Here is a 26,836-nt window from a genome sequence, read left to right on the forward strand (position 1 = left end):
TCCTCAGAGCAACAAGACTCAAGAGTGTTGATAGCAGCCAGGCAATCACCTTAGCAGGGTCAGATCCCTGGTCCTGATTGCCTGTAGGCAGTTCTTATTTATGCCTAGTAAAGACCTGGTATAATTGTTCATTGTCCCTAATTTCACGATCAAAGGTATCCTTGTTAAACAGCAAATTGGGTAGAATAGAACCCTTCAGATCCTCCTGGGTCACAGTGCTCACCCTCCTCTCTTCTTACCACCCCTGCACCCACCCACTCACTCTGCTATCATCTTCCTGAGACCCACTTTGCACAGACATGCATCTTGACTTTCTTCCCTTCCATCAGGGACACCTTGAGCATCTGATGTCAGTGAAGATGCCAAGGCCTAGCCTCACAGCCAAGGCCCACTGGATGGGGTGTCCTGGAGGCCTCCTACCCCAATACAGGAAATTCTCTTCTTGGCAGTTCTTGGCAACCACTTCCGAGCTCTTGTTTGCTTTTTGAGTGTGCACTTCTCTCTTTTGTTTCCCCCTTGTGAATTATTTTTTTTGTTTTGTTTTGTTTTTATTTTTTTATTTTTGTTTTTTTATTAATAAATTTATTTTTTTATTGGTGTTCAGTTTGCCAATATACAGAATAACACCCAGTGCTCATCCAGTCTCCCCCTTGTGAATTATTAAAACCCACTTGTTTGTTGGCAAGATGCGTTTCATGCTAGGCATGTAAATAGTAAATGGCACCTCATTCTGAGAAATATTCCAGGTGTCCGCTGTGAGGAGCACAAGTTCTGCATACCCATGATAGCATGATCATCAGAATGTTCTATGCAGTCACACAAGTTGTACACTGCACAACTCAAGGGGTACTATTCCCATAGGTTAGAATATGAGTGGCATCCTCCAGACTCACGTAGGATAGTGGCCAACACTGATAATAAAAATAATACATATTTTGTTTATTAAGCTATGCACCGAGTACTGTGTTGAGTATATTTATATGGAAGACCTCATTTAACTTTTCCATAACTCTCTAATGAAGTAATTAAAATTTTTTCCCCACTTAAAGATGAGGAAACTTGAGACTTAGATAGGTTAATTCATCCAAGTTCACACATTTTTGTAAGTAATGAGATTGATATTTAAAGCCTGAAAGCCTGACTTCTGGAACACATCCTCTGAATCTTTATGTGCTATCATCTCCCATGTCAGCATTCATCTACGGTGAATTATTTTATTTCCTTTTTAATGGCTTATCTAGCCTCTTCTGGCAAAGTTGTCATAAAGTACGATTCCCTTTCCTGGATGAGCTTCCCATTCCCTTCAAAAAATGAAATCTTGGTTCAGTTGGTTGACAATAAGCCCTGTTGTTGGGGGCAGTCTTGGTGGTGATGGAGCAAAGGGAACTCCTTTGTTGCAAGGCCTGGCATCTGTGGGGCAGAGAAGGAGCATCATGTGCCTTCATGGTACCATAGGAGTAGAAAGCTGCATGTGCCTTCATGGCACCATAGGAGTAGAGCCTCGACTTGTAGGTGGAGGGCAAAACAAGTGGAGAAGAGAAAAATATCCAGGCTTGTCTATGGAGACATTTGATCCCTTTAAAGTTATTCATTCATTCAACCAATATTTTTAATGGGCCAACTTTTGTGCTAGGTGCTGAGATACAGCCCTGACCTCTTTCTATTCACGTGCTCTCTCTGTTATGTCACCCAGGTGGCTGCTACTCCCACCCAGTTGTCCATGTATCAGTACAGCTGGCCACCTGGTGACCACTGATATTCACCACTTAGGATTGCCTCATGAGGCTACATGAGCAGACATAGATTTCATAACAGAGCATGACTTTCTCCATAGTATTACTTCTGCCTTTTTCCCCTGCAAATATTCCATATGAAGGCAAGAGTGCCCAAACTCCACAGACCTGACTTTAATATGAGCTTTGAGAAAGAACCCTTTGGTAATATGAAGACTGCTTTTTCTTTTTTTTTAATTTAAAGCATTTGTGAAATATATGGATATGTAATTACTGTTCCTTATCACATAAAACCTCTACAGAGCACATGCAGAAGACTGCTGTCAGAGTCTCTATTTGTTGTGTGACTCGCCTGTCCACACACTAGCTCATAATGGTAGTCTCACACTAGATCTTATTTTATACTTGAAGAAAATCAACAGTCTTAAATGTAGAGCATGTGAATATGTGAAGTGATTTTTTTCTACCCATGATTAGGACATCTGACCAAAAAAAGTTTAAATTAAAGCAGCTTCATTACCATCTTTTAGGAAAGGCAGTTTCTTTTTTTTTATTTTTAAGATTTTATTTATTTATTCATGAAAGACACAGAGAGAGAGGCAGAGATACAGGCAGAGGGAGAAGCAGGCTCCCTGCAGGGAGCCCAATGCAGGACTTGATCCTGGACCCTGGCATCACACCCTGAACCAAAGGCAGACGCTCAACCACTGAGCCACCCAGGTATGCCAGGAAAGGCAGTTTCTACGCATTGCATTAAATGACCCTTTTTAGACCATCACCCTGTGGCCAACCTACCTGGCTAAATAAAATAGTACCTTAAAAGATTATTTTAGGTCTTCTTAACTTTCAAATTTGGACAGATATTTTCCTCCTGTTAATTTCAGTACATTTAAAGGCATATGTAGCCTGCGGGACATTGAGCAAGCTACCCAATTTAGGCTGGCCCCGTGACCACTGACTTCCCGAATTACAGTGTGCGCTAAAATTCAAGGAGGCTGGTGGTGGTACTTATACACTTGGTGTATAGTTTTTTCTCAAAGCTGCAAGCAGAATTGAGATAACCTTTTGGAAGTTAAAATGAGACTAGTTGAACTTTCTGCTGTTTTTAGAACATTCTAGGTCACAGTCTAGGAGAGAGGAAAAAACGCTTAATCCTGGGGTCTGGAGGGGGGGGAGGGCGGTGATCTTACCAAAAGCTGGTAAAATTCAGTAGCTTAGGTGGGCTTGCTTTCTGCTCACCCAGCCCCCATGCCCTAGTTAGGACCCCAGGAGAAGAGCCTTGCCAGGTGACTTTCGGAGCTGCTGTTGAATAACCCCAAAGCGCTGGAAAAGTCACTTATTTACTTATCTTAATTTTTCTTAAAGGTATGTTCAGAGGTAAGGTTCCCCAACTCCCTCTTATGGTAGTTAACCTTTCTTAAAGACCAAGGCAGAGCCACATAAAAAGCCAACAGGGGTCTAGGAAAGTTGGCATTTCTGCTCTAAATTGTTACTTATTGACACAGATTGCAGCCCTAGGGATGAGTGAAAATGAGAACACGCTTGGAAGGTTTAGTCCAGTTTGTGCTGTTCAGTCATCAGGATCTGAGTCACCTAGGTCCTGCTATTCTAAAGAATTACCTTTTCTGAGGGCAGTTAAGTATTTCTTTTGCATTTATCTACACATCACAGATTAACCACGTTTTTGTTTTATTTTTTTCACGTTCAGTGGCTCTGTAACTCCTTTGGCTTTTTTTTAATGAATAAACAAAGTGTCATTACTTCACAATAGAATCCAGCATAGTCCAGGGGCATGGAAAACCCCAGGCTAGGGCTCAGCTAGGATCTTTGAAGTGATTTGCTCCTCAACCTCACCTCAGAGCTTTCTTTCTTTCTTTTTTAAAAATATTTTATTTAAATTCAGTTTGCCAATATATGGTATAACATTCAGTGCTCATCCCATCAAGTGCCCTCCTTAGTACCTGCCACCCAGTTACCCTATCTCCTCATCTACCTCCCCTTCCACAACTCTTTGTTTCCCAGAGTTAGGAGTCTCTCATGGTTTGTCTTCCTCTCTAATTTTTCCCCACTCAGTTTCCCCTCCTTTCCCTATACTCTGAAGAGCTTTCAATTCATATTTGTAGCCTTAGAAAAATTTGAATGACTCCACATTCTAGAAACTGAAGTTTGCTTCCAAACACCAGAAACTATGAGTTAAAAAAAAAAAGAAAGAAAGAAAGAAAGAAACTATGAGTTAAGTTTGCAGATAATAAAGGGCTACCAGGACATATCACATATCTCTTAGTTTCTGAAACAACAAAGTGACCCACAAAAGACACAGGGCATACCACATGATCCAGGATTTCTATTGCTGGGGTACACCCAAGAGATTGATTGATTGATTTTTGAAAGATTGTATTTATTTGAGAGAGAGAGAGAGAGAGAGCACATTTGTACACACAAGTGATGGGGGCAGGGGTGGTACAGAGGGAGGGGGAGAAGCAGACTCCCCACTGAGCAGGGAGCCCAATGTGGGGCTCAATCCTAGGACCCTGAGATCATGACCTGAAACTGAAGGCAGGTGCTTAACCAGCTGAGCCACCCAAGTGCCCCATACCCAAGAGAATTAAAATTGGATGTGGCTCAGCAGTTGGGCGTTGACCTTCGGCTCAGGACGCGAGCCCAGAGTTCTGGGATCAAGTCCCACATCGGGCTCCTACATGGAGCCTGCTTCTCCTCCCTCTGCCTGTGTCTCTGCCTCTCTCTGTGTCTCTCATGCATAAATAAGTATAATTTTTAAAAAATAAAAAATAAAATAAAATTGTATGTTCAGACTTGAGTATGCATGTTCATGGCAGCACCAGTCACAATAGCCAGAAGATGGGAACCACCCAATGTCCATTTTCATTTGAAGGGACAAAATGCGGTGTAGCCATACAACAGATGATTATTCAGCTATAGACAAGAATGGAGCCCTGTGGATGAACCTTGGAAACACAGGGCTAAATGAAGAAGCCAGTGGTAAAAGGCCAGGTGTTGTATGATTCCCTTTATCTAAAATAGCCGGAACAGGCAAGCGCATAGAGGCAGAAGGCAGATTGGTAGTTGCTGCAGGCTGGTGGTTGGGGAAGTGAGGAGTGACTGCCAAATGGGTACAAGGTCTCCTTTTGGAGTGACGAAAATGTTCTGGAACCACATAGTGATGATGATTGTACAACATTATGGATGATTAAATGCCACTGAATTATCCACTTTAAAATGGTTGAGATAGTAAATGTTATGTGTATTTTACTATAAAAAAAAAAAAAGGAACAAGGTGTATCTGGAAAGACATTTCTGAGTCAGACTGGATCCCAAACTGAAATGCCTTCAGGACACGGCAGGGAATAAAAGTGAAGGAGGTGTGAGGAAAGAAAAAGACAGATGGGGGTCCGTGGGTCTTCCCAAATACTGAAAAGAGAAAGTTTTAAAGATAATCATGCCAACAACAACTCTCAGTTGTCAGTGACTTAGATAAGGCCGAAGGACCACAGAGGGTGTAATCCCTGGTAGAAAGGAAACAGGGGGCCCTGGATTAGCTCGCTGTGCTTTTCTAAGATGGTTTAGAGTCTTGAAATGCTGTGTGATACAGATGCTTTAGATAGGACAGGTTCTGGGAAACCTTTAGCAACGCAGATAACTAGGTTAAACTTCAAAGGAAGGGTTTGGTTTGCTGTTGGTTAAAGTGAGAGATAAAGAACTTGTGGACAACATAGAAATGGTCCTAGAACAGAACCTACCGCTTGGTCTATATTCCCAACGTGGTTTCTGGGCATAAAAACGTGAGTCCCATCTACCTCAAAAAGAGATGTTTGATCTAGGACAGGGCATGTAGGCTAAGTCTTAGTTTTTCCACCTGAAAAATGGAGATCACAGGACTCATTAAATCTCACTACCTAGCTGTCTACCTCCTCATTGTCTGTCTTTGCTACCAAAATAGAAGCTCCTCTCTGAGAGCAGGGGCCGTGCTGTGCATGTCCATTCTTGTTGACCTAGGATGCATCCCAGGGCCTGACACTAGGAACTTGGTGAATATTTCCTGAGTGAACAAAGGATGAGAAAAATCTGCCCTGGAGAAGAAAAGGCAGTCAGGGGTCACAACAAAGCAAAGCCTGTCAAGTCTCCGCAGGGGGATGACTTGGGAGAAATGAAATGTGTCCTTCATGCTTCCCTGGAATGATCAACTAGGACCAGAGACTGCAGTGTGCAAAGTGATATGTTCAGTAGTACGATGAACAGGTGACAGCTTTCCTGGCTCTATAGGGATTTAGACACCAGTTTGATAACTATTTCACTGTAACTTTTTTTTTAAAGATTTTTTATTTATTTATTCATAGACACAGAGAGAGAGGCAGAGACACAGGCAGAGGGAGAAGCAGGCTCCATGCAGGGAGCCCGATGTGGGACTCGATCCCGGGTCTCCAGGATCACACCCCAGGCTGCAGGCGGCACCAAACCGCTGTGCCACCGGGGCTGCCCTTCACTGTAACTTTTAAAGAGATTCAGGGTCCGAGTTAGGAAAATCATCAAGGCCCCAAGGTCCTTTCCACACTTGAAATCCATTCACTCATGCTTTCATCCCTTCATTCCGGTAGCCACGTATCAAACACTCATCGCTGTGCCTGGAGCAGTGTTGGGGCTCAGTGGGGTAAAGCAATGAGTTCTCTGATTGTTCCTGCCCTCCGAGGCCGCACAGTCCTAATGGGTATATAGACAGGAAAATTAATCTCTACAGTAACAGCACACAATAAGCCATTTATGACTTTCCCACATGAACACCCATCTTGTCTGTCGCAAACAGTGCAGCAAGACGTGCGGAGAGGGCTCCAGGTACCGCAAGGTGGTGTGCGTGGATGCGGACAAAGGCAGTGAGGTTCACGGCGTACACTGCGATCTGAGCAAGCGGCCTGCGGACCGTGAGAGCTGCAGTTTGCAACCCTGCGAGTATGTCTGGATCACAGGAGAATGGTCAGAGGTACGTCCCAGGGCTTCTGTTACCACCTTCAGGTCAGCGACGGCAAGGGCAGGAAGGGGGGAGACTTGCACCCACCTGCCAGTCTGCCTTCCAGGGCTAGAGCCCGCTGTGTCCAAGGTGGGAGGGCGCCTGAGATGGTCTCTTGTTCTTCCCACTTCTGTGATTCACTCTGGTGCCCTGTTGGATGATAGGCGGGAGGATGATCACAGGGCCTGCAAGTTCCTACAATGCCTGTCGGTGTCTAAAGAGAGTCAAAGTAAGAGGATGCTGTCAGTGTCAGGGAGACAGCAGGGAATGATGGGGACCCTGACAGTCTAACACATTCTGTGTGAAGGGAGCAGGCTCTCTTCCTCTCTGGTGGGCACCATGCAGAAATGTGCATCCAGTGTTACCAGACCTGATTTTTCAAGAAGGGACAGAAATCGGAATTTTTATGTGAGATCTAACTTTAAAATGGGGACTCAAATCTTTTATTTGAAATGTTGTGTGGGGTAAACCAAACACTTTCGTGGGCCAGATATGGGTTGCTTGTTGAACAACTTCTGATCCAGAGGAAGAAAATTATTTTCCATGATATTCAAGGAATCCATTTATTCTTCTCTCCTTGTGTCCATGGTGCCTAACCCAGAACTTGCAATTATTGATATGCCAATGGTAATAATGGCATGATTGTATTATTTTCAAGCCTCATAACATTTTCAAAGACTGAAAGATCTGTAACATCCAAACCAGTTGTCATTTGCCCAAAAAGGAATTAGAGGTGAAGTTACCTGGGCTCATAGGAAAGGTGCTGAAAAGTTTTAGGTAATATGCTTGTTGTCTCTGGACCCCCCTCTTCTAAGTTTGACAGGGCACAATTTCACATTTTAATAGGAAGAATATCTGCAGGTAGATGATACGTATGTTGGGCGTTGAATTGTTTTTGCACTGTCACTGGCGTTAAGTCCTTTCTGTGTGTCCCCGTCCTTTTCTTAACTCCAATGATTTTACCTCCCCTTCCCCATTCAGGGGACACCTGGCAATGTCTGGAGACATTTTTGGTCTCCCAGACAACTGAGAGAAGTGGGATGCTACTGGTATCTAATACGTAGAAGTCAAGGATGCTTCTAAACATCCTACCGTATGTGGGACAGCCCCTCCCTTGCCTGCCACACACACACACACACACCACACACACACACAGAGCTATCCGGCCCAGCTAGCAGTGGTGATAAGGTTGAGAAACCCTCTTTACCCCAACTCTGCATGTTCTTGGTGTGCTCTTAAAGACCGGAGGGGAGACATGATCCAAGTCATTAGGAAATAGATTTCCCATTGGCTAACCAGGAACCCAGGGAGTCCAGATGGTTCTTCAAAGTAGTCCTTGACTTTGGATTGGAGACATAAGTTCCAACCCATTCATATCACAGGGACGGGAGGGAGAAGGTGTCTGGGGAGGGCTCCTCTCTTCTCTTCGATTCACCTCTCCTGGTTCCATGTCAGGCATGATCTATAGCTTCTGGTTCTCAGGGCTACCCCATCAGGCTTGCAGTTGGGTAGGTGGGGAAAGCCTGCCTTTCTGCCTCTCTCCCTCCTCAGGCCCCTGTCTCTCTCTGCCTCCTGGAGGCCTCTTCTAAGTTAGTTTCTGGCCTATTCTTGGTCATCCATGTCTCTGGAGTTTCTACACCTTTCACACTTCAAACATTGGCATCTTCAACTTAGCCAATCTTTTGTGTGTTGTTATTATTATGCTAAAAGTATTTTGATCTCTAAGACTGGGTTACGTCACTCCTATAGCTTTATTTCAACTGTAATCTTAACCCCCAACAGATGAGATTTAGAGAAGATCAAAACAAAACAAAACAAAACAAAAAAGGCTTCCATATTTCTGCAAATTCTCAAGTGTATCATAGATTTGAAAGTGCAAATTTACAGGCAAAGTTGAGAGGGCTGGAGATAGGGCCTTACCAAAGGCAATGCACCAGAAATCCCTCTAGAAAAGCTTCTTGTAAAATGCAAGAGCCACAGCAAGTCATGTGTTGTCTCTGGGACCTCTGTTACCTGGCAAACCGTGTGCTTTGTTCTGAGCTCTACTTGATAATGGGGAAGCCTGGGCCAGATGGGGAAAGAGGACCCATCCCTATCCCCCGTGGCTGATGGTTATATTTCTCTGCTCAGGCCTGAAGTGTATCACCAAGGCAAGGAGTGCCCATTCTTATTATTTCATCCTGCTTTACGGTTCTTTTCAAATTAGGAAAGTACTATATTCTCATGACCCCAAGGCATGGAGAGTCCAGAGTAAGAGCTTCCCCACCTCCCTCCTCCCTCCCAACCTGGACAGATAGCATTTGTGGGCCATCTACTCCACGTGAAATACCTCAGACTAGCTTTGCCCTCCCCTGGCCTGGCATCTGCTGGCTCTTCAGGTATTTGAACAGCAGCAGCCAAAGAAAGAAGAAAGGTGTGCAGGACGCTTCCAGGTCTCGAGCCAGTTGAAAAGGAGAGCCCAGGGATGCTCTATGTCCCTCCAGCAGGACCTCTTCAAGGGGCGTCTTCTCCCTAGAACAGTTATAGGAGAAGAAAGCCATGTGGCTTAAAGCAACAGCTCAGGAGACGTTAGGAAAGAATGACACTACGGCTCTTAATAGCTGCTGAGAGCTGATGGATGCCGTGGTCCCTCACCTCAGAAAAAGCATTAACACACCACTTGCTGTGGGCTGTCCTGAGGGTTCATCTAGGCCGCCTCCAACAGCATTTGGTCTCAAGAGTCCTGATCCTCTTGCTTAATTTTACATAACACCTTCACAGTAGATGGCCAGTTATTTGATGACATTGTCTAAAAATACCATCAATACTAAATCCCCATACTTCAGTGTCAGTCTTTAAATATATTATATAAAACACTTAGCTTGGGAGGTTGAACATTTTTGAAAATTGCATCAATAACCAATTAGATGTCCCATCACAGGAAGGATCTTGGACACTAGCAAGATGTGTGTTCTCTCTGCTTTTCTGTATTGCTTGTGTATTTTTAAATGCCATGTAATTACATGGTAAAAAGGTGAACTGATCACCTGGTCTGGTTAGACAGAGAAAGAGAGATAGTAGGGGAGAAAGGTGACATTTCAGTGAAGATGTATGGGCAGGGAGAGAGAAGAGAGTAGGTGATTGAGTGGAGGGCAGACAGGAAAGCAAAGCGCGTGGAGCCAGAAAGGAAAGCTGTCCCTGAGTCCCCTCTTGGCTAAGTGCTTGGGTTTCACACGTAGCTCAGGTGGGCTGTGACCTTCCTGCCATCCCCCTGTGGTCATGTCTTTGGTATGGTCATGGTAGGTTTGGAAAAGCCTGCAGTCAGGCTGGGGATCCTGTAAATGGAGCCAGGGACAGCTGGAGCCCTGCTGCCTTTCTCCCCTCAAATCCAAAGAAGGGGCCCAAGGCGCCCCCACCTATAGTGAGGGCTGAGAAGATGTAGTGGAAGCACCAGATCCCCAAAGGCGTTGTTTCGGGTTGCACGGTTCCTGCATGCTTAGGGGCCTGCCACTTGAAATACATAAAGGAGCTAATAAAGTGAGAGCTTTCTGCAGTGTTGTCTGGGGTCAGCTTTGGATGTGGAGGTCAGGGGCCTATTGTGGGCTGCCCCCAGGCACTGCTCCACCCTCTCCCCCTAACCCTTGTCTTCCCAGTGCTCGGTGACCTGTGGAAAGGGCTACAAACAAAGGCTTGTCTCCTGTAGTGAGATTTACTCTGGGAAGGAGAATTATGAGTACAGCTACCAAACCACCATCAACTGCCCGGGCACTCAGCCCCCCAGCGTCCACCCCTGCTACCTGAGGGAGTGCCCTGTCTCAGCCACCTGGAGAGTCGGCAACTGGGGGAGCGTAAGTAGACCATTTGGTTATCAAATCGGAAAGCGTTGGGTTCCCAAACTTCACCTTACACGCGTCCTGCCTGACCCATCCAAAGGGAGTCCTCTCCCAGGAGAGATGATGGGAAGAAACTGGAATTTGCATCTTGAAATGAGCTAATGGGAAGAACTCATTTGGCAGGATGGCTTGGGTGTGTAGAGCCTGGGCTCCGAAACCAAACAGCCTCACTGTGAATCCTGGTTCTGCTACTTCCCAGTTGAATACAACACTTTTGGATCTCAGTTTCCTCATCTGCAAAATGGGTGGTGGTGAAGAAGAAATGAGTTCATATGTAAATAGCTCTCAGATTACGATAGCAAATTTCAAGTTACAGTGCTTTTTTTAAAAATATTTTATTTATTTATTCATGAGAGACACAGAGAGAGAGAGGCAGAGACATAGGCAGTGGGAGAAGCAGGCTCCCTGTAGGGAGCTGGACGCAGGACTCGATCCCAGGACGCCGGGATCATGCCCTGAGCCAAAGGAGGATGCTCAACCACTGAGCCACTCAGGTGCCCCTACCACACAGTACTTTTTAAAACAAGCCCCTAGAACTCCATCACTTAGAGAGACAGAAGAGTTAGCTATTGCTTCTGTTGTTAAGAAGTCAATATATTCTAGTTCCTCTTTAACAGGAGTATTTGTTGCATTAGGGGTATAATAAGTGAGAATAATTTAAATTGAGAATATTTAAATTTTAAGCAGGAATATTTTGTTACATTAGGGATATTATTAATGAGCCTGGAACATTGCCACGCCCCCGGCTCCAGACTCATAGGTTCTTAGTGTTGGAAAACGATGAGATGAAGAATGGGATCAGTTGAAAGTGGTTAGGGTTTTAATTCCTGGCTCCACCATGACCTTTAACAAATTTCTTGACATTTGGCCCCAACTTTCCCCCTTTAAAAATAAAAGAATGGTGATCTATCTCAGAGAATTTTTATGAGGCTTAAATGAGAAAATATATATATATGTCGTGTATAATATCATATTATGTGCATATACCTTACATACAAATAAATATGTACGTAAGGTATATGTATGTGTAAATGTGTAGGTACCATGCTTAGCACAGAGACTGGTCTACCATAAGTGTTCCATACATATCCACTGTGAGTTTTCAGCAGCCTGGGCTCTGAAATGGCACTAGACATGCCCCAGGCCATGAGGTCCACACCCCCAGAGCCCGCGCCTCGCAGGTTTGGTAGCTGCATCACTGACTCTGATCTGCCTTGTAGTGCTCGGTGTCTTGTGGCGTGGGAGTGACACACAGATCTGTGCAATGTTTAACCAATGAGGACCAGCCCAGCCACTTATGTTCTGCAGATTTGAAGCCAGAAGAAAGGAAAACGTGTCACAATATCTATAACTGTAAGTTGGCCAGCGGAAGCCATCTTTCTGGGGCATGCAGAACAGGGTTTCTTTGTTTCTTTGTCTATAGGCCTACCCCTTTTGGAAACAGAGAATTTATAAGATAAATAAGTCCTGGGGATGTAACGCGCAGCATGATGCCTCGAGTTAACATGGTTGTATGGTACATTGGAAAGTCGCTAAGATTTCTCATCTAAAGGGGAAAAAAACACATTTTTGTCTTCTCTTTTATATCTCTATGAAATGATGGGTGGTAACTTACTGTAATTATTCACAGCGTATGGAAGTCAAGTCATTATGCTGAACACCGTAAACCCCATATACAGTGTTACATGTCAGTTACCTTTCCAAAAACTGAAGGAAAAAATAAACATTTACCCCAAAAAAGGGAAAGAACTTGTTTTAAAGAAACTGTTCCCCCACTTTTTAAACAAAACAGGGCGAGCGTGAACAGTATATTCACTCCATTGGCAGATGGTGGACGTCTTGGAGCGTGACGCTCCATTTTTGTGTTTCATGCTTTCTAGGTGAGTTACCCCAAAACTGCAAGGAGGTAAAGAGACTGAAAGGTACCAGTGAAGATGGTGAATATTTCCTGCTCATCAAAGGAAAGCTCCTAAAGGTGAACATTGGCCATCAGTCATTATTTCTAGAAAGATTTGAGGGTGAGTGGCCCTGGGCCTCATCATCTCATTGCTGAGCTGCTCCTCATTGGTTATTTCTGGCCTCTCTTCCAGATATTCTGTGTAGGGATGCAGTCTGACCACCCCAAAGAGTACATTACCCTGGTCCATGGCGACTCAGAGAATTTCTCCGAGGTATACGGGCACAGGTAGGAGAGCTCGGACCCAGATGCACACAGACACCTTCGGAGCCCTGGAAATACCTTCCCAATCTTACCAGAACATTCTCTCTGTAATGTAGGTTGCACAACCCAACCGAGTGTCCCTACAATGGGACCCGACGGGACGACTGCCAGTGTCGGAAGGACTACACGGCAGCCGGGTTTTCCAGCTTCCAGAAAATCAGGATAGACTTAAACACTATGCAGATCATAAGTAAGTCCGGTGGAACATTCCAGGGTGGAGGGGGGCAGGCAGGGGGCGGGGAGGACTGTGTTCAGGAGTCTCTGCATCCGGCCAGCAGACTGCGCACTGCACGCTGGCAGGGGGACGAGGCTCTGAGCCACCTGCTGTCCAGCGGTGACAACCCTGGTCCCCGCTGTGTATGGGTGGGTGGGTGGGTGGGGTGTGCTCCTTTCTCTTCCCGCGACACCCCAGGCCTGGGAGGGTGCCTCGCTTCGGGGCGGAGCTCTGTCAGCCTGGGGGACACAGGAGGAACAGAGTAGATGGATGCTTCTAGAGGGCACCAGGGCACTGCGGGGCATCGGGGCAGCCTCCCCCAGGGTGGGACACCGAACCTGAGAGCTAAAGGTCCCGTCGGAGTTGGCTGGGCACGGGGTATCGGTGCGGGGAGCGGAAGGGTGGAAGGAAGCTTCTAAGGGAGAAAGAAGAGCAGATACAAACCTCAAAGCTAAGAGACTCCTGTGCAACCATCCGTCCCCAAGCCAGGCGCCCCCTGCACAGGGTATGCACATGCGAGGACACATGCCCTACTTTTGACCCTTGATTTTCGGGGAGAAGAATGGTACGCAGACTTACCTGTGTGAACCGATTTCATACCCCAGCCAGCACTGCATTTTTTGGGGGCGAGGGGGGGGGGCATTAATCACAGGCATGGTTCCAGGCAGCTCAACTACCCAGACAGGTTCCCTTGAATGGAGGAGAAACAGAAATAATGAATAATTAATTTTTCCTCATTAACATTGCTCCCATAATGTTGCACTGCTTTCCTCTTGAGGTAGATTAAGCTTGATTTGTACCGAGATACTTTTTATTGCCTTCAGCGAGCCTGCCACGGGGCTGAGGGCAGAGCCTGCAGTTTCTTGCTTAGAAAAACACTCGACACCCAGTCCAGGGGGGCACTTGATGGGATGAGCACTGGGTGTTATTCTATATGTTGGCAAATTGAACACCAATAAAAAATAAAAAAATAAAAAAAAGAAAGAAAAGTAAAGAAAAAAAAAGAAAGAAAAACACTCGAGCTAAGACCCAGGACGTCTCTGCGCTGAAGCTGCAAGGGCCCCTTTAAGCTCTGCAGGACCAGGAACGCAGATTTCCCTCCCACTGGGACGTGGGGAACTGCAGGAAGATTAAGGCCTTTTGCTGTTCCCGAAAGGCAGACAGAGAGCAGAAAGGTCGAAAGCTGCCTCTGCCTCCCTCCCGTTCCACAAGCGACAGCTTTTGTGGGATTCTCACTTGGACTCCTGATCTGGGCTCCCCATTTGTAGGGCTGCTCTCAGGAGCTACAAAGAGGGTTAAGAACACAAGCATTGTTTTTATTGGCTTTTTATTTTTTTTTTTAAGCTACAAGTCAGCCCCAAACTTGAGAAACTGCCATTAATACTTTCAAGATGTGGGTTCTAATTGCTCCACATTTTGGCAATAACCGTGCATAGGCCAGGGGAGGACAGATGAAGCCTCGGGGAATAATTCCTAAATAGCTGGAAATGCTTTTGTGGCTTATTTCCTCCTACCCTTAAGCCTGGGAAGCGGGGTATACAGGAGAGTCACAATCATCCAAGGATGTACACTTATTCGAGGTGATGCACATGTTTATTTATATGAGAGTCGATTCCAAAGTCATCTTAAACCCCCTGCTTTTGGGTTCCATTCTGTGAAGAGACTGCAGATAAAACCCAGGGAATGAGGCTCTTGGAACCACAAGTATAATGGGGACAAAGCAAGTGAACATCTGGATCCATTTGCTCACTAATGATACTTTGGATTTTTTTTTCTCTCCTACTCCCTCTTACTCTTTCTCTTACTACACTTCTTCCCTCTGCCTCCCTGTGACTGTCCTATCCCTTCTGGACGTTTTTATCTTTCACTCTCCTCTCCCTTTCTCCAAAACCCCACAGCCACTGACTTACAGTTTGCCAGGACAAGCGAAGGGCACCCTGTCCCTTTTGCCACAGCTGGGGACTGCTACAGTGCTGCCAAGTGCCCACAGGTATGTGCTGGGGGCTCCCCTGACCAAGACCCACATCCCACCCTGTCCCCGGGGGGGACCCTTAGCTGCATCTGCTCCTGGGAATGCAGTCAGAACAGCTGCTCTGGAGGGCCATGTGCCCACCTGCGTCGAAAGAGTCTCCAGAGTGCTCAGAGCTACTAATCTAGTAATTCCTAGTGTCTCCCAAGGAACCGGTCAGAGTTCCATGTCCAACTTCAGCATTCAGCAAAATGCACCTATCACGATGGTGAAAAGTTAGAAGTCAATTAGATGTCGGATGGCAGGGGCTTGCTTGAACAAATGATGATGGTTAATAAAATGAATATTCCCCAGTCAGTGACATGCTGGTTTAGGTTTCCTGACAGGCTCTTTTAGAAAATAAAAAGCCCAGCTTCATAGCGTCTGCCAACTTCCAAGGTGTAAATATGCTCCTTCCGCCCCACCCCCACCTCATCCCAGGAACTGATGTCAGGCCAGTGACACGTGTTGTCACTAAACGGAGCATCCAGCAGAGATGCACACAGCCCCCTCCCGAAGGCCAGCATAGGTGGGCTCCTGTCAACGTGCCACTGTCAACCATTAAAAATTCTAAACATTTTATGACACAGAAAAAACTCGTATCCCTACTTTAGATGTATAAACCTCGTGCAGTGTTCGGACAAAGAAGTGCAAGTTTATCATCGCCTACTGGATTCCTTCTTCGGCCGAGTTGCTAAAGGGCCGTGGCCTTGCCCAACTACACTACCACGCTGGCTTGCCTTGTTAGAGGTGTGGCGAGTTTTAACTTGCCTTTTGAAACATGCCGGCCTAATCATCAGCCCGGTGCCAATTTTGCAAATTTTGCAAACAGGCATCGGTCTTTGCAGGAAGCTTCTGCCCTGAGAAGAGATAAGGAATTCGGTGACCTGATCAAGGGCAGGAGAACTTAGCCCCTTGTCCTTGCTCTGGTTCACATGGGGTCTTCGCAAGGCTGTTGCTAAACTCTGGATCAGGAATCTCCCACTTTGCCTCCGGGCCTCCGAAAGTCTGGGGACTGGGACTGGGAGATGCATTTGGAATCCCAAGCACTGTCTCCCCAGGATGGATTTACGCCCAACCACAGAGACCATCCAAAGACAAACACATCTGAATTTTCTTTTAACAAAGTGTTTTCTCAGCCCCCAGCTTCAGAAAGCAATGCTAAACATTTTAGAGAAGTGAAAAGGAAGCTCTCAGGGAGAAAGAAAATAAACAGAGGGCATAATGGTAAAAGGGGGCCTCTCCTCTATTACCCAGGAATTGAAAACTTTTGAAGTGCTGTTTCTTTAGAGCAGCTCATGACTTTAAACACCCCATTGCTATGGGTTGCATTTTAACAGCTAAATAGATTAGCCCTGTCCTGCCTTTTTCTGAGGATTTTCTGGTTTCTCTATGCGCATCTTAGGGGAAGTTTAAGTAGATGAAAGGTAATTTGCATTCATTTCTTTTAATAATTCGGAGACAAATGAACTTATTGATTTGCTAAATCCCAACCCTGTAGCAGTTGCTAAATGAGAAAACCCAAAGCCAGCGAGAAGCTAATTTATATTTTTCCTAGTCCATTCTTCAAACCATATCGGGCACTCTCAGAATTCAATTCCCGAGACAACTTATTGAGCACCAGCTACGTGTGCATGAAAGCCGTGAGTGAGGCAGGATCGGTTTTCCAGGCAAGGGTCTGGAGAAGCACACTGGTGCGAGGTGCTCTGGAGCAGATGGCTCATCCCCTGACCTAATGATTGCACAGAAGTCAAAGCAGAGAGGCGTTCTGTTTACCAATCTGTTCCTTCCCCCTCGTCCACACTGTTGCTTTGGGGATTTATTTAGCAATAAGAGTGGGTTCCCCGAGAGCCCTCACCTGAAAATACAGCCAGAATATGGTTTTTCTATTCTGATCCCTGGGGATGTAGCATTATTGTGATTGGTGCTGGTATTGGTCGCATTTATAGAGTGTTTACTAGATTGTGGACTTTGCCCAGCATTTCTAAGTCAGTATAGCATGTAACCCCCACAGCGACCTGTGAGAACGCCCCCCTTTTCAGGTGAGAAAATGGAGTCACAGAGAGGTTGGGGAGCTTGCCCAGACCCACTCAGTGGTCCAGTGCTCAGGAGAGGCTGGATTTGATCCCAAGGGTGTCTGAGTGCAAATCAATGCTGGCAGATGCGTCTCCCTGACACCACTTGCAGACAAGACTCGGCAGCCTTCTCTTCTGTCCAAGGAACAAAACCTCTCTCTGTCTCAGGCACATCTTTTGCAGATCTCTCTGGATCCTTGAGTGTACGCAACGCTCTGAATTACTCTTACCCTCTTAAGTCAGCAAGAGGAGGTAGTGGCTGTCCCTCCCAGGCCCTCTACCCCCTGAAGATGAGACATGTAGGGGCAAAGATGTCCCACCTGGAGCTAAGAGGACAGTAAGTCTTTATTGCTCCGGGGGCCTCATCTTAAGGAGGTCCTTATCGGCAGAAAATGTAGGAGCCCTGCGCTGGGAGAGGTGGCAAGAGAATGAGGAAGAAGACCTGTCCCATGAGGTGTATCACCTGCTCTGAGAGAGCAGGTCTAGCTAGACGTGCGTGTGGCGCGTGCTCAGACACTGGACCCCCAGGATCAGCTGGGGGCGTTCTTGGGCTAGAAGCCAGATCAGTGGCCTGGACTTTCGGAGAACCTTCAGGTCATAGCAGATCCCATCTATTCTTCTACTGTGTGGAGGGGACAGGCCATCTGCCTGGGAAGCAGGATGGAGCTGGGCGGGGGTGGGGGGAAGAGTGAGATCCTGGGCAGTGATGTGGTCTGACGTTATGAACAATGTGAGGCTCGCCTCAGGGCAGGCAGGACAGTGAGGTGAGGAGGTGGCCGTCGGGACCGCCGATGGTGCAGCTCGGAGAGGTTCGTGTCTGAGGAGGCTTTGGGCGTCAGCACAGCCACTATCTTGGACACTTATTGAGGCTACTTGACGTAACAGCCACTAATGTCTGTAGCGCACTGGCATAAAATAATTTCCAAACATGGTTTTAGGATGTCACCTACACTCCGTCGGGGTATGAGTTAGGTGCATCATGCCTTCTATCTAATTCCCTTCTAGTTGCAGGTCAGATGTTCCTAACCCATTTTACAGATGGACTCAGGCAGGTTAAGCCATGTTTGCCTGAGGTCACACTAAAAGTGGAAGAGCCTGGATTCTAGGAAATATCCATCTTCTACACCAGAGTTTCTGAACTTCAGCACTAATGATGTTTTGGGCTGGATCATTGTCTGTTGTGGGGACTGTGCTGTGCATTGCAGGATACTTAGTGATATCTCTAGTCTCTACCCACCAGATGCTAGGAGCGCACACCCATGCGTGCACGTGCACATACACACACCTGCCAGTTTTGACAACCAAAGTATCTCTAGGTGTTGCCACATTTCCCCTGAGGGCAAAATCGTCCCCTGCTGAGAGCCACTAACTTAGACCAGACACTTCCCAGCATCACTTCTGTGAGTTGGAATCTTATCTGTCCCCACGTTACAGGTGTAGAATCTGAGGCTTCAAAGGGGTTTTTAAACTCTACTTAGTAAATATTAACAGCCCCGATACGGAGAGGACACCTGCAGTGTACACCTGAAAGTCACAGTGGACCAGCTAGGGCAGAATATTTATTGAGAATCTATCGAGTGCCCGGTCATTGTTAACACAATGGTTAATACAAACCGTTGTTAATATAAATAAAGCAATACCAAGGCCCTCCCCTCACCAAGCTTACTCTTCTATTGCAGACCGACAACCAACACAAAACACCTGCTACCTGTATTTCTGAGTCTCTCCTAGGTGCCAAACGTGCGCTGCGGAGCTAATGTCACTTCCCCTTCCCTCCAGTACTCGGAGGCAGCTACTGTTATTATCTGCCAATTTACAGATGGACAAACTGAGTTTCTGAGAGACTTAAAAAAAAAAAAAATCTGTCCAGGATTTCATCCCCAGGGTGGGAAGAGCCGAATTCTTAGACTTAGCTCTGGCTGGCTGGGAGTCCTCCCCACCTCCCACCCCCCCCCAGCCCTCCTCCTCCTCCTCCTCCTCCTCCTCCTCCCCTCCTCCTCCTCCTGGGTTTATTTAAAGGCTGCTTTGACAAAGCACGGGATTGTGTGAGCGAGGCTGGGAGAGGAAGAGAGGAAGAGAGGAAGCCTTCCCCGGGAGCAGGTTGGTGCAGAGCATTTGAAATCCAGAACCTGCCAACTTTCAGGTGCTTTTTGTGGAGTCGCTGGGGAGGACGAGAGAGACAGAGACGGATGGGGAGAGCAAGAGCTCTTGCTCTGCTGCAGCGTCTCCTTAGATATACACGCGGGACCCCCACCCCCACCCCCACCCCACCCCCACCCCGAGCCCCTGTGTTGGAAGGACCCCGGCGGCGCGCTGCTTGGGATCTGGGACCTTGCGGAGACCGCAACTGCAGGCCGCGGAGAGCGGGCCGCGCGCGCCCTCTGCTGGCCGTTGCGGAGACCGCGCCTCTCCTTTGAAGTCCCGCCCCGCTGTGCTCGGTGCGCGGAGAGCTCGGCGCGGCGGGGGCCGCAGCCCGGGAAGCTTGGCAGCGAGACCTTGTTAGAAAAATTACACTGTGGCATTTCGTTCCCGAAGGAATCTGATAATTGTGAGCAACGTCAGGATTGCTGTGTTAGGGAGGCAGGATGGCGCCGGTTGAGAGCGAGGACTTTGAAGTCAGGAAAATGTGAGTTGGGCTCTCTCCCTGTATCCTGCAGAAGTTAATCACCTCCGCTGGGCCTCAGTTTCCCCATCTGTAAAGAGAACCCCGTCCGTAGTGCTCTTTCGAGGATGCATGAGGTGATGCATGTCAGGGGCCTGGCCCAGACCTGCCCCCCTCTCTTCCCTCCCCCCCAAAAAACTCTCATTAATTAGTAGCTATCGTAATTAATTAATGTCCTCCTTTCCAAGGTCCCTCTGGTTGTGTGGCCTTTGCTTAGGACATCACGTGGGCTAAAAAAAAAAATCTCTCTCATTGGCCATTTTATTGCAGGGTCGTTTTAGCATCAACCTTTACGGAACCGGCCTGTCTTTGACTGACTCTGCCAGGTGGACCTCACAAGGGAATTACGCCGTGTCGGACATTAAGAAGTCCCCGGTAAGGTTCTGGGGGGGGCTCCGGATGGGTTTTGTCTTCTCTTTCCTTCCTTCCACGTTGGTCCGTTGTGCTGGTGCTAAAGGAACGAGAATGTGCTTTCCCACTTCTTCAAACCAGTTTTGCAAAGTGTCAGGACGAAAATTTAGGAAGTAAGTGGAAGACGAAGCAAGTGTTAAGTGAGTGTATCCGAAAGAGCCTTGCTTCCCTTCTGGTGAGTTCTAACCCCCCACCCACCCCCCCACCTCCAGAGCTGTGAACCTGTGAACCTGTGAACCATCCAAGTAATTAGATGATGCTCACCCAGGAAGCTGAAAGCAGGGAGAAGCCTCCAAGAGCGTGCGTGGCTCGCTTTGCAGTTAAGCCAACGTGAGATTCCTTTGTGAACCTCAGGGGAAAGATGTTCGGTGGTGGGGCTTTTAAGAAAACTTGAAATGCAAGAGAGGCTGGAAGAAAGGGATAACTTAGCAGGCGATGTTTCCGGAGAGTCAGAGAAATGCTCGGGGGCTTCCACAGTAACCAGCGTGTCATCTCGGAGATATTGCGACTCCACCTGTGGTCCTCACAGAGCCCCAGCACCACCTGGGGCTCGTTGCAGGTGCAGGTTCGGGGGGCAGGGCTGCTCAGCCAGGGTCTGCCGCCGAGCGGGGTCTCGGGGTGGATGGTCCGCACAGCACAGCTTGAGAAGCACTGGTGTGTGCAACTGTTTCTCCGCGGGGTTTCTTAGAACCACCTGCAAAAGCGTGAAATGCAGGGGCCCCGGCCCCAGCCTGGTTTACCGGACGGGAAACCTCTGAGATGGGCAGATTTTTAAACTCCCCGGGCAATTCTCTCGTAGCCAGCCCAGAAACTGCTGCCTGTTAGCAGCCTTCCCTCAGAACTTCTTTCTGAGAACCTGGGGCAGAAACCTGACCTGTGGACAAATGAGAAATGTAGGGGTATGGCCTATGGTCCCAAGTCCTGCTTCAGCCACGACTCCTACCCCGGGGTCTCCTCAGAAATGTGGGGGAGAGAAGGAAAAAGAAGCCGAGCCCTGGGGAGGCGGCTATTATTCCAAAATAGGGTTTCCAGGGCAAACGCAGGATGCCCAGTTAAGTTGGAATCTGAAATGAAAAAGCAATGATTTTGTTTTTTACTATAAGCTTGTCTTAAACATTGCATGGGACATATTTATTCTAAAAAATTATTTATTTGAAATTCATATGTAACTCGGTGTCCTGTATTTTTATGTGCTAAACCTTATCAAAATCGTAATAGAAGCAAGTCAAGCTGCTTCCCCTCCCTCCCATCCCCCCCAAGAAAGAAACATCCAATTGTGACTTCCCTAGGGAAATCCCAGAGCTTCCCGAGCGCCCCCCCCCTTTTTTTTTAAAGCTGCCAGGGTTAAATTTGTCTATGAATAAAAACGATCATACTCCCTTTTTTCTCTAAGCCAATCAACCACCTCAAATCTGATTCACTAAACGGCCGTATTGATTGCTCGTAAATCATTAAATGTTTTCCTTTGCACTGAAAGGAATAAAGATAGCTGACAGCACATGTGTTTTAGAAAATGCTCCCAAATTAGAATGTTCTTCTCTGCTACTACCCATCAGCGTCCACATCTTAGGGGTCAGTGGCTCAGAGGAACAAAAAAAAAAAAAAATTAACTGTCCAAAATGGTCAGACACGAAGCATGATTCTGTAGGAAACCGTCTAGGTAAACCATGGAACAGAAGTTTCAGTCCTGTTAGCCCACACCAACTTTGAGGTTTTTCATCCAAAAACTAAAAATTATTACGGCAGGGAGTGCCACCTTCTGGAGAGAATGGTCACTACTCCGTAAAGCTCCGTTGCCTGTTTCCCAAGGTTTTGAGAGGTTAGCCCTTTGCTGGAGGGAGTTGGTTTGACAATTGCCTGCCAGCATTTTTCTTTTTTTTTTTAAATCTCGGTGTTACATGACAGCTCAGAGAGCCTGAGCTTAAAATTAATCTCAAGGGTCTGTCGAGCACTCATGAATCCCGGGGAGCCAGGTCAGAGCCGTCTGTAGCTCTTGGCAGCCCTGACAAATGCTGCTCTGTCCGCCTCACCTGCTGTGTGGTTCTCAGAGCAGCATCCCCTGAGGATGCTCCATGAAAATGGGCCTCCCTGGCCAAAGGCATTTGGCCAAAAAAATGGTATATTTTGTTTCCTTCCTGAAGAGGCGCAGTAGGCATTAGTGTATTGAAGGTTGGAATAAAGCGTACAAGAAGGAAGCCAGTGTTTACTCAAACCAGTGTTCCCCTGAATCAGAGGGTCTCAAACCAGAGTGTGTGTCAGCATCACCTGCAGGGCTCGTCACCTGCAGGGCACAACCAGCCTCAGGGCACCTGGGTGGCTCAGTCAGTTAAGCATCCGACTGGAACATCCGATTCGATTTCAGCTCAGCTCCTGATCTCAGGGTGGTGAGATTGAGCCCCACTTCCGGCTCTGCAGTTGGTCCGGAGTCTCCTTAGGATTCCCTCTCCCTCTCCCTCTGTCCATCCATCCCCCCGCCCAAAGCCAACCAACAAAGAAAACCACAGCCAGCCTCAGGAGGTGCCCAAAATGTACATTTCCAGCAATTTTCTGGGTGGTGCTATTGCCCCTGACCTGGGGCCACATTTTGAGAACCACTGACCTGTTAAGCCAACTCCAGAACCCTCTTTTCAAAGTTGTACCTTTTAATTTCATCAAATAACCAGTGTTCTGTGTAATGGGACACAGTTTGCAGGACTGTGTAATGTCCCGCTCCCACCATCACCTACCACAGTGTTGCCCCCGGTCCTCCGTGGCACACACACCCTGGCCAGCCATCATCCTCTCCTCTCCAAGTGGCCCTGCTTTGATTCAGCCTCAAATCATCATTCCTTACTTTTCTTCCCTTTTCTGCTGGAAGCTACAGGGGAAAAGGTGTAGTGAAAACCTCAATTCTCCAAACCTGGTTGGCAAAAAATGCATTCCCCAAGCAGAACTGCGGGGCAACTTTAGTCATCCAGGATAAAATTGCATCACCAGAACCACCTGGTGAGCAGGGACACTGTCTCATCATCAGGAAGAGACTGGTAAAAATAAGTCTTATTGTCAGGTTGACTGTGGCTCCCCGTGGGTAATGGAAAGACGTTTCTCCCATTTTTCACTAATAAAAATGATTACTTTTATAATTGAAATAGCTACTACTTATTGGGCAAATTACATGCATTAAACCCCATTTTCCCAGCTTTCTCATCAAATCTTGAAAGGGAGTTTGAGAAGGGGGGCAGTGGAGGATAAGCACGTGATGCTGCTTTGGTGCAGGAATCTCAGTTCCCGGCCACCCGCGGGGAACCCTGGGTGCTGAAGGGAAAGCTCACCTTGGCTGCAGAGTACAGAGCTTCACCTCCCAGACTCTGAAGTAGGATTGCCTGCTCCTGCACTTCCAGCTCTGGAGCAAGGTATTTTACTTCTTGGGGCATGGGGTGTGGTTTCTTCATCCATAAAATGAGGATCCTGGTGGCCCTTATCTCTGGGTTCTTGTAGGGCATACCCCTAATAGGAGCCAAAAGCTGTTTGCTTGTCCCTGGGCAGATACCAGGCACAGGACCGGTGTTAGCTCTTAATGTTATCACACTTCCCTGGCCCTTAGGCTTGCCGGAAGGTTTTGGAAGCTGGCCAAGGGGATGAAGGAAATAGGCTGGCTTGAGAGGGAAATGTGGAAAGACCAAGAACTATGGCCTGAGCCAAGGCTGAATCTGGATCTGGCTGGCCCCCAAAGCACCATGTAGATTCTGTCCCTATGGCCCCCTACTCCACCTGGGAATGAGGCAGATGGGACACCCCCATGGCCCAGGGATGCTTTAGCTTCCCCTGCTGTGCTCAGGAAATCATGAGTTCCTACTCTGCTTGTGAGTGACAGACAGACAGATGGAAAGGGGACCATGGCCCAGACTTGAGATCAGAGAGAAAATGTTGAAACACCGAGCTCCTCTGCCAATGACATTCCATGCACCCTCACCCCCAGATGTGCCCAGGATATGAGATGTAAATAAAGACTTCAATGAAAGATGTGCTAACTTTTCTAAATCACATGATCCTACCTCCCTTGGTCATATTAACGGAGAGAACCAGAAAAAAATAGTGAAGAGTGTGAAATATAAACTATTCATAATGGAGCAGAGTCACTCATTTTATAGCTCAAACTAAGCTAACAGAATATTCATTTGAAGGAGATTTTCAGAGAGCTTGCTCTAATGAAGAAATAAAAATGATTTATAATTAGTGTTTCACTGTATGCTAGTGAGTCCTCCTAAGATACCAGAAAATATACCTTTTTCTCTAAAGTAGGCACTGTTTCCATGACAATCATGTTTATGCTAATCATTTTCCTAGTATGTTTTTTTCTTTATACTCTGTAGTAAAAATGATAAGTTTTACCTCCAACTTTATCTAAATCAAATTAACAGCGTCCCAATTAGTGAAATAGCATGAACATTGCAAAGCCATTATCAGCAACTTTATAATTACCCAGACTTTCCCTCATCTCCTTGAGAACAGGCTATGATGAAGATCCATGCATAAAAATGACTTTTATGATAATAATAGCTAATATTTTTTTGAGCATGTACATTAGGCCAACTAGTCTGCTAAGCAATTTACATACACTCTTGCACTTACAGCATACCTCTGAGAGGAGACAAATATCATCCCCATTTTGCAGACGCACCAGGAGATTGAGGCTTAGGTTATTTGAAAATGTGGTATGAACCGCAGGCAGTCTGACCCCGGGTTCTCTCCACGACTGGGTCAGGAGAGAGCGTGGATAAAGCATGAGTCTGGATGAAACAGAAGACATTCCAGCACGTCAACATTCTCAAGGCCTGCAGACCAGGGCTTCAGCCTGGGGAGAAAGTTCCTAACAGCTAGAAGGCTGGTCTGGCATCAGATCCAGTTGGTGGTGTCAGACTGGCTTCAGAATTAATATGAGCCCATAAATGCAGGACCAATTAGGCTCTTGGAAATCACTCTTCCAACTCAGTATCATTCATAATCAAAGGAAGCAAATTTTTCAAAGAGAAACTATCTTGTTCTCTTAACTTGTTAAATTGGCAACACTTTTTTTTCTTTTTAAATGAGATGATCCATTATTTGCAAGAAACTTTCATAGTTTGGCCACAGAAAGCAAATCTTCATGCCTTTGACCCAGTTCTGGGAATGTAGCCCAAAGATATCCTGAAATGCAGGCACAAATAGGCTTCATCACAGTGTTTTTCCCAATCATGGAAAATGTGAAACATCAAAAATGCCAAACATTGTGCAGGAATAGAGGGGTGGAGGGTGGCTAATGTGACATGGTAAATTTACACAGTGCAACGCAATGTCACAGTTAGGGAAACAGTTCTTTGCAGCATGGTCAAGTGTTAGGGGAAAGAGCCAAGCAATTTGAATCACAGGTCAAAAAGAAGAACATACATCAGCTTCAGCCTCTCATTCACTCACTCATTCACTCATTCATTCATTCATTCAATTAACAGATGTGTAATGTGTATTTAGTATCACTTTGAGCCATACACTGTTGGGTTCTAGGGACCTTGGAACTGAAAAAGACATTGGCTTTACTATTATGGGGATTACATTGTGGCAGGAAAATAGATGTGAAGAAATAATTACTCAGTTTTATAGGATGCTATGCGGCAGGTAACTGGAGAAGAAAGGTGTCTGAGAGGAAGTGGGCCCTGGGCTGGGTTCTGAAGAATTGAATAGTCAAAAGATAGGGTTGTCCAGTGTACACATAGGGGAGAGGGACATGGTGCAAAGGCCCTGTGTTACAAGGGGCATGTTGGAAGAACAACTGAAAGAACTGCAGACAAGGGGTGGGGTAGAGGGAAAGGATGGTATCTAGACAATCACAAGATGAATCTGGAGAGGCAGAAGGGGGGCCAGCAAACTTCTTCTGTAAAAAAAACAAATAATTTATATTGATTTCTAAACATTTTAAACTTTGCCAGCCAGGAGGCAAAATCAATAATATTATATATGTATTTATATGACAAAAGTGGAAAGAAATTTGCACAAAATTTTTATTGATTCAATTTTAAAAATAATAATTGAGTTCAATTTTTTGGTCATACATTCTTACCAATGAGAAGAATGGAATAGTTGGGGGGGGTAATATTTTACTTAATTAGCTGAATATTTTGCTTAATTCTCTATTATAAAAATTGGTTATAAGTGTTTATTAAGGCTGATCAGAGATGAGATTTTCTGTATTTCATCTTTATAAATATTTTTTACATAAACACTGAGTAGGCCATAACCATATAGTTTTAATTGAGAATATTCATGCCTTGGCAAGCATTTCTAGGATTCTGTTAGATTTTTCTCTTGATATCCATCCTTTAGCATGTCATTACATTGCAGATTAAGGAGTTGCTATTGAAGGCAAGACGGCAGCTCCCGACTGCCTTGTTAAATGGATTTTGAAGTATGGTATTTTATTTGCACTTACATCAAAGTCTAAAAGATGCTGCTGGATCAGCAGCTCAGGCTCAGAAAATATATCCACCAAAAATTTATGTGGCATGAGATGTAGCTTGTTTTAACTTTCAATAGAATGAAAGTACATAAAGCAATTTCACATTACTTATGATTGGAACAATGTTAATTGACATTAAAATAACATTACC

The 26,836-nt window shown here is 46.3% G+C and overlaps 1 protein-coding gene across 2 annotated transcripts in view; it reads left to right on the top strand.

Moving 5' to 3' along the window:
• Nucleotides 1-26,836, top strand: part of ADAMTS9 (ADAM metallopeptidase with thrombospondin type 1 motif 9) — a 158,448-nt gene that overhangs the window by 126,052 nt on the left and 5,560 nt on the right. For both annotated transcript variants that reach the window (XM_055343319.1, XM_055343320.1), the window contains 8 exons: nucleotides 6,553-6,726; nucleotides 10,386-10,580; nucleotides 11,846-11,978; nucleotides 12,506-12,600; nucleotides 12,716-12,810; nucleotides 12,903-13,036; nucleotides 14,959-15,050; nucleotides 20,076-20,180. In XM_055343319.1, the coding sequence (XP_055199294.1) occupies nucleotides 6,553-6,726; nucleotides 10,386-10,580; nucleotides 11,846-11,978; nucleotides 12,506-12,600; nucleotides 12,716-12,810; nucleotides 12,903-13,036; nucleotides 14,959-15,050; nucleotides 20,076-20,180 (1,023 nt within the window). The remainder of the gene's footprint in view (nucleotides 1-6,552; nucleotides 6,727-10,385; nucleotides 10,581-11,845; nucleotides 11,979-12,505; nucleotides 12,601-12,715; nucleotides 12,811-12,902; nucleotides 13,037-14,958; nucleotides 15,051-20,075; nucleotides 20,181-26,836) is intronic.

This window comes from Nyctereutes procyonoides, unplaced genomic scaffold, assembly GCF_905146905.1.
Source record: "Nyctereutes procyonoides isolate TBG_1078 unplaced genomic scaffold, NYPRO_anot_genome, whole genome shotgun sequence".
Classification (NCBI taxonomy): Eukaryota; Metazoa; Chordata; class Mammalia; order Carnivora; family Canidae; genus Nyctereutes; species Nyctereutes procyonoides.